The 8,530-nt window shown below is 41.5% G+C and overlaps 1 protein-coding gene across 2 annotated transcripts in view; it reads right to left on the minus strand.

Annotated features, from left to right (window-relative positions):
- Window positions 1-8,530, minus strand: part of LOC122547509 (cAMP-specific 3',5'-cyclic phosphodiesterase 7B-like) — a 176,572-nt gene that overhangs the window by 47,303 nt on the left and 120,739 nt on the right. For both annotated transcript variants that reach the window (XM_043686123.1, XM_043686129.1), the window contains one exon: window positions 4,458-4,521. In XM_043686123.1, the coding sequence (XP_043542058.1) occupies window positions 4,458-4,521 (64 nt within the window). The remainder of the gene's footprint in view (window positions 1-4,457; window positions 4,522-8,530) is intronic.

The following is an 8,530-nucleotide window of genomic DNA, read 5'->3' on the forward strand; positions in this document are numbered from 1 at the left end:
CATAGTTTGAGACTTAAATCCAAACCATTCAGGAGAGATGTTAGGAAGCATTTCTACACACAAAGAGGCTAGATGTTTGGAATTATCTTCCACAAATGGCAATGGATGGTGGTTCAGTTGTTAATTTTGAATCTGATGCATATAAATCTTTGTTAAGCAAACACATTCAGGGATATGGGCCAAAGACAGGTATATGGAGTTAAGCCATTGGTCAGCCAGAATCTTTTTTTTTAGATTACAGTGTGGAAACAGGCCCTTCGGCCCAACAAGTCCATACCGACCCACCGAAGCGAAACCCACCCATACCCCTACATTTACCCCTTACCTAACACTACAGGCAATTTAGTATGGCCAATTCACCTGACCCTGCACATCTTTGGATGGTGGGAGGAAACCGGAGCACCCGGAGGAAACCCACGCAGACACGGGGAGAACGTGCAAACTCCACACAGTCAGTCGCCTGAGGCGGGATTGAACCCGGGTCTCTGGCACTGTGAGGCAGCAGTGCTAACCACTGTGCCACTGTGCCGCCCACTAGATTCCCTACAGTGTGGAAACAGGCCCTTCGGCCCAACCAGTCCACACCAACCCTCCAAAGAATAACACACCCCGACCCATTTCTCTCTGACTAATGCACCATGGGCAATTCACCTGACCTGTACATCTTTGGAATGTGGGAGGAAACCGGAGTGCCCGGAGGAAACCCACACAGACACAGGGAGAATGTGCAAACTCCACACAGTCGCCCAAGGCTGGAATTGAACCTGGGACCCCGGTGCTGTGAGGTAGCAGTGCTAGCCACTGAGCCACCGTGCCGCCCTTAGCACAGTGCATTGGCAGCTACCGAGGCTAATTTTCCTTTCAGTAAGTTATCTGGAAAAATAAACTGCCAGGAGCACTCCAATCAACCTGTACACAGAACTGGGATTGTTAATATATAAGTAACAGTTAACTAGCTCATGATTTAATGAAGGCCCTGGACCTGACAGTTAATACAAATCAGTTTGTTGAAGAATATTGATTGCCAGATTTTCTGATTTAAATAGACTGCAACATTCAGGAATAATGCATAACACTTCAGGGGCAAGCCCTGGGATTTGGATGTGGGGGGGGGGGGGTTGCTGTTCATTTCCACCTGTACAAAACAGTTTATAAGCGTGTGGTGAGTGGACACCTGTCAGTGCGACTGTGTCTCTTGTTGTGTCTGGAGCTGCCTCTCCTCCTGAGTTTGTTCTTGCTGCTCCTCCTGCATCCCTTCCAGCAGGTCCTGCAGCTTCATGTCCAACACTGGGTTCCGTGTCTTGGAGCCTTGGGGATCATCACTCGTAAAGCCTTGCTGATGTGCTCTGCATTACCAGTCTGTTGCTTTCTCAGTGGCCTGGCAGTTCATTACCAAAAAGGTGCCATGATGGTAAGGGGCTGGCAAATATCGATGCCAATGTCCATGACCAACGAGTGTGTGCAGTTGCTGCTCTTGGATGTGCCAGACATATTGTTTGATCTTTAGCAACATGAAGGTCCTTTGAAACAAGTGGTGAGCCAAAGTCACTGGGTATACGCTCGGATTTCCATTTCGAGTTTCTCAATGTAATGCTTGTTGAGCGCATTTATTAAGATAGGAAGCTAAGTGTTGACGGGATGAGTTGGGACATTTACAGAGCATTTAAGAAGTAAAAACCCTCCTTATCTGGCAACTTTGCATGCCTAGAATCTCGTTTTGCTGCTCAGTAAAAGCATTAAAAATCAAATGAGATGTTCCCAACTTTGAGATAGTCTTTGTTGGATTTCTCATCCAATATTGTCACAGGATTATAGACCCCTATAAGATTCTGCCCATTACCTTTCAATTCCACTTGTGAAAATTGTCCACATGTTTCCCGCTTCTCTCATGTGCTGCTTGAATGGCAGACATGATTGTCCAGTTTGAACCTCGATCAGAAGAAGGAGATAATGCATCAATGGTAAGCAGCTTGAAGCAGAAGTAAATCATAAGGTCCTTTGTCATTGAACACTGTTGTCATTGATGGTTCACTGTTTCTTCTTTGGCAAATACCCTTTTGTTGATTTATCGAGAATCATCTTTGATTATCATCTCTAGGCTCGTTGAACTGCTGAAGTTGCTCTGGCCCAAGTTTTGTCGGACATGATAATTACATTTGGACCAAGTGGAGGGGTCAACATCGCACAAACTGGTCACACTGAGGATGGTAAGTCCATAGCCTTTCAAATCTGGATCCTCCTGCTGGCAGAAATCATCATTTGGTGCATCATCCTCTACATTAAGACATTTGTCAAACTCTACTGCAACCTGTGAGACTGTGGGCAAAACTGTCATCTCAGTGGTTCGCGTATTTGAGCCACAGTTCCTTTCATTTTCTTGATATTGTGGACAAAGACTCCTCAGAAAGGAACTATCTCGCTTAGCTAGTTCTTCTTCCTTTTTAGCCTTCTGTTTCAGATGTTGTGAAGACAGTCCTTTTTCCTATTGTTCTCTGACACAATACCATACCTACATCAAACATAGCTGGTGTTCTTCCTGCTTTTGGTTTGAATACTAAAGGAAGCTGAATCTGAAGCTCATGATTATGTTTACACCCTCTCAGTGTCCAGCCATTTCCTTAGCCCTGACACTGGCAGCCTTGGTAACCCATTCCTCTGCCTACACTTTTCTTAAATAATTCTCACATTGATCAGATCTCCAACTTAAAAGCTGCTACTGCCTGGCTGCATTGAGTTTGAGCCCAATGTCTGCAGTCAGGTGTTCCATTTTCCCACTGCAAGTGCCCTGGTTCCTGATGTTCTGTTCATTAGAGCAACTGAGAATGAGCTGGGTGATTGGGTTAGCTAGGATGCGGACCCAGTGAGGCTCAAGCAGCTGAGTCTAAGTGGCCCATGACAATGGTTGTTAGCAGCAGGCATGACATGGGGCAGAAACCAGCTCACATGTGAACATTACTCATATACTGCAACAGTGTGTAAGTGAAGAAAACAGCTGAAGGCAGAGAAAGGGTTGCTGCTGAGAGGTGAGCAGCTACATCAAAGACATCACAAGTCAGGTCTCAAAATGAATAGGTCATGGGAAAGGCATGAGCGCAGAAAGTGGGGAGGACAGATAGGATTGGATTCAGCGTATACTTGAATATGCATCATGATGTGAGAGAAGTAATCAGGGGCTGCAAGTATGCAATGAGGAGTGCAGGGGGAGTGTGGGGCAGTGCTAGGACAGCCTTTCTGCTCCATTTGCTATTTTTGCCTGCTATTCAAGAAAGTTGAGGGGAGGGATGAACTATCAGTCAGCACTTTGATGGGGTGGGGAGAGGCTGGAGAGAGGAGGAGGATAGAAACTGCACAGAATAAGTAAAAGGGGGACTCAGAGGCAATGAGCATCAGTTAGAAGAATGAGAGAAGGTAAGCTGCACATCAATATAGATACATCAAGTGTGTCGGCAAGAGTTGAGCAGATGGAGTGTATGGATGCCCTGGCTCTCACTGTTCTGCCATCTCCACACTTGTGCCACATTAATAACTCCTCAGTCTAATTAGTTGAGGTGATACACAATTGCTTACCCCATTCAAACAAATCCTAGAAGAAGGCAACTTGCCAAATAGATTTTGAAGAATCACAGAATTCCCACATTGTGGAAGCAGGTCATTCAGCCTATCGTGTCCACACAGACCCTTTGAAGAGCATCCCACCCAAACCTCTACCCGTAACCCTGCATTTCCCATGGCTAGTTCATCTAGTCTACACATCCTTGGGCACAATGGACAATCTGGCATGGCCAATCCACCTACCCTGCAAATCTCTGGGAGGAAACCAGAGCACCCAGAGGAAACCCATACAGACAAGGAGAGACAAAGTGCAAACTCACATATACAGTCGCTGAGGATGGAATTGAACTCAGGTCCCTACTGTTTTGAGGAAGTAATGCTAACCTCTGAGCCATCAGACTGTCCCAAGAACTCCAGGTTCTAATGCAAATGCACTCAGAAACTCTCTAATGAATTGCTGGCACAGTTCTGGGTCATTATGTCATTCACATCAAAGGTATTTGATTATGTGCCATAACATGTTATTATAGATGTATACAGATTATGGGTAAGGTCATGTTTGGAATACGATGTGCAACTTTAGACAACTTAACCTTCAAAAAGTACACAGATGTGTTGTAAATTCTTCTGAGAAATGTGTGAAGGATGATTCCAGAGTTTGTGTTTATGAAGAAGGAATTGCGTCCTTGACTCAGTGGGAGAAAGATGCGGGATCAACTACCATCACAGAAACTTAACAATATCCTTACTTTGTTAGTCACAACATCTTGAAATTATATATTGTGATATCATTCTTAAATCTGTTGATAAAATAGAATAGGGAAAAGCACATTCTGTTAGACACAGTACAATCTCCCTGATCAGTAGCATACACAAATTTGTTAAGTGTTCAGTGTTTAACTTACCATTCGTTAGACGGTCAAACAAGAAAATGTCAAAGTTCCACCTCCCAACTTTTGATAGCATGTGCTGAAATGAAGCAAATAGGGAAAAGGAAATCAAATTTTATGCAGGTAAACACATGAAATTAACCTGTGTTATTTTCTTCTTAATTACTGCTACACCACAAAATTACTTCACCTGAATAACTTTCTTTGGCATTGTTAAAACTTATCACAATTGGCAGCAGTCAGTACTTTGAGGGAAGGAGTGTAGAGTCTTTCACACAACAATCTCACTAAAACATTTCCTTAGCAGATGCATTCAATTTACTGCTAAAAACTTAAGTTGATCGTGACTATTGAATTACTTACTGAAGACATAATAAATAAAACACGAGATAAGGAATCACTGAAGGCATTTTATATTGAGTACCAAATTGAAACAACCAAGCAATCTAAATCAAGTGAATTGCAAGAAATGAAAAGGAATCTGATTGGAAGGAAAAACAACAAGTGACTTAACCAGATTTTGTTCTATTTTCACCATTTGAACAAAAACATATTAAATCCAGTAAATGTGTCCTTTGGCTTATTTTTTTTAAAAACGTGGCTAAAAGGAAACAACAGATTGAAACTTGTTGTCTTGCACCATTGGTGTCCCTTTGTTCAAGTCTGTTTCTTGTGTCTTAGCTCTGATGAGTACAAGATAAAAAGTTTCAACCTTTGGTCTCCTTTTAGCAAGTTCTGTTGTACCAAGCAGCTTTTTTATATTTTGTTTTCCTCATACTTCCTGTACTTTATCATCTTTCTCAGAAGACCACTGCAAAGTAATTATTTAGCTTATCTGTCATTTTCTTGTTTTCAATTGAATAAATTTTGTGTTTCTTTTGGGGTGTAATTAAACATATTCATCCTCTTTTTCTCAATATAGTGAAAACATTTCATGTTATTTCTCATAGGTTTTTTTCTTAAATCTTATACTCTATTTTGAAACCTTAGTGTTTTCAGTGTGTCACTGCTGTTCTTCATATCTCTCCCAGCTCAAGGAATCTCCACAAATCTTTGTATTTACGTCAGCCTTTTCTTTTAATTTTATACTAGCTTTCGACTCTTTTGTTACCAAGGTTATTTCACTGCATGTGTGAGATCCTTCTCTTTATGTTGAGGTGTTGCACAAATACTTCTTTGAACATTTCCTATTTATTACCCATAACAGATCCCACCGGTTTACAGTGGTCAGTTTCTGTTTTATCATTTCAAAGCCAGCTGTAAGAAAATTCAAAGGTTGGTTAGTGACTTAGACTTCTCGCAAACCTAATATTAAATGTAATAATGCATGGCCACGATTAGCTAGGTGTTCCTTTATTGTTTGATTGTTCATTAACTCTGCCTCATTACTCAACACTAAACTTAAAATGTCCTGTCTGGTTGGTTCAAGGATTCCATTCTTGAAAAATGAGGCAAATATACTCAAGATGCCATCTTCTATCTACAGAATTTGCTATTTGCTTATCTTCATACTCTGCTTAGAGAGCAGTTACTTCGAGAAAGTTGGAGACTTTCATGGTTCACATAACTCATAAGATTGGGGGCATACACCCACCCATTAATATGAGGGCCGTGCTGGACGTTAATCAAAAAATTAAAGCCAGAGTCTCTGCACCCACCAACTGGGGTAGACTGGAGTAACTCTTGAAAGCGACACTTTTTGAAGTAGAAATGGGAATGCTACCACCAAGCCAAACACTTCCTTTAAAATGTAGAACTGAACAGCCTATATAAAAACCATAGCATAATTTCCACAGCTCATTAGAAATTGACATTGAAAGCCTGGTTCGCAATTTGGAATTCCCTAAATACTTTGAATTTGATAGAAATAATCTGTTATAACCTCTGACTACTTTGTGAAGAAGTGATTTAGTTATAGTTTAAACAGCTCTTAACTATTTATGTATGTTGTTCAAGACGTTTTACGTAACTGCAAATGGTATCAAGTTGCAATTAATTTTTGTCAACATTATATTTTTTAATTTTGCAAATTTTTCATTTAAAACAGATACAATTCTAAAATTCCACCAGGGCTGACTAGGATAGATGCAGGGAGGACAGAGGGGAGTCTGGAACCAGGGGTCACAGTCTCAGGATATAGGGTGGGCCATTTAGGACTGACATGAGGAAACATTTCTTTACTCAAAGGATAGTGAACCTGTGGAAGTCTCTACTACAGAAGGCTGTTCAGGCCAAGTCACTGAATATATTCAAGCAAGAGACAGATACATTTTAAGATTTTAAAGGTAACAAGGTCTAAGGGGAGAAAGTAGGCTGATGACATTGAGATAGAGAATCATATTTAATGGGAGAGTGGGCCAAATGGCCTACTCCTACTCTAAGTTTCTCTGTTTCAAAGAAAGTTCATGACATTATTGACTTTATCACTGACAGCACCCTAAAGAAAAATCTCAAATGAAAATTTTGTGACATGAGCTGAAAGAGCTGGAAACAGATTCCAAAAGCAAAATCACAAAATCAATTTTGGGTTTAGGTACTCCTCCAGTCTATTATGTTGGAAAACAAATGGTATATCCATTTTCTTGTTATTCTTGCATTGGATTTGAGTAACACTGGCAAGTCCAGCATTTGTTGACCATCCCTAACTGCCCTTGAGTGGAATGGTTTGCGAGGCTATTTCAGGGGGCAGTTAAGAGTCAACCACACTCCTGTGGGTCTAGAGTCACAAGTAGGCCAGACCAGGTAAGGATGACAGATAAAGGCATTCATGAACCAGACAGATTTTGATAACAATTGACAATGGTTACACAATCGCCATTCGATGAGCTTTAAATTTCAGATTTTTTTAGAATTTAAGTTTCTCTTTCTGCAATGGTGGGAATTGGACGTGTGTCCCAAGAACGTTAACCCAGTCCTCGGTAATATTAATCCAGTAATGTTACCACTATGCCACTGCCTTCATGGAATGTCATATTGATGTACAGCACAGAAACAGACCTGTCGGTCCAACTTGTCTACGCCGACCAGATATCCCAACCCAATCTAGTCCCACCCACCAGCATCTGGCCTATATCACTCCAAATCCTTCTTATTCATATATCCATCCAGATGCCTTTTAAATGTTGCTATTGTACCAGCTTCCACCACATCCTCTGGCAGCTCTCATTCCATACACATACTACCTTCTGCATGAAAAGGTTGCCCCTTAGGTCTCTTTTATACCTTTCCTCTCTCACCCTAAACCTATGCTCTCTACTTGTGAACTCCCCCAACCCATAGAAGAGACTTTATCTATTTATCCTATCCATATCCTTCTTGATTTTATAAACCTCTATAAGGTTCCAGGGAAAACAGCCCCAGCCTATTCAACTTCTCCATATAGCTCAAATCCCCCAACCCTGGCAACATCCTTGTAAATCTTTTCTGTACCCTTTCAGGTTTCACAACATCTTACCGATAAGATGGAGACCAGAATTGCACACAATATTCCAAAAGTGGTCTAACCAATGTCCTGTACGGCCGCAACATGACCTCCCAACTCCTGTAACTCAATATTCTGACCAATAAAGGAAAGCATACCAAACACCTTCTTCACTATCCTATCTACCTGCAACTCCACTTTCAAGGAACTATGAACCTGCACTCTCTCAGACCTTACCATTAAGTGTGTAAGTCCTGCAATGATTTGCATTCCCAAAATGCAGCACCTCACATTTATCTGAATTAAACTCCATCTGCCACTTCTCAGCCCATTGACCCATCTGATCAATCTAAGGTAATCTTCTTCGCTGTACACTACACCTCCAATTTTAGTGTCATCTGCAAACTTGCTAACTATACCTCTTATGTTCACATCCAAATCATTTATATAAATGATGAAACGTAGTGAACATAGCACCGATCCTTATGGCACTCCACTGGTCACAGGCCTCCAGTCTGAAAAACAACCCTGCACCACCACCCTCTGTCTTCTACCTTTGAGCCAGTTCTGTATCCAAATGGCTAGTTCTCCTTATATTCCATGAGTTCTAACCTTGCTAACCAGTCTACCATGGGGAACTTTGTCGAACGCCTTACTGAAGTCCATA

The sequence above is a fragment of the Chiloscyllium plagiosum genome, chromosome 3 (assembly GCF_004010195.1).
Source record: "Chiloscyllium plagiosum isolate BGI_BamShark_2017 chromosome 3, ASM401019v2, whole genome shotgun sequence".
In the NCBI taxonomy this organism is placed as follows: domain Eukaryota; kingdom Metazoa; phylum Chordata; class Chondrichthyes; order Orectolobiformes; family Hemiscylliidae; genus Chiloscyllium; species Chiloscyllium plagiosum.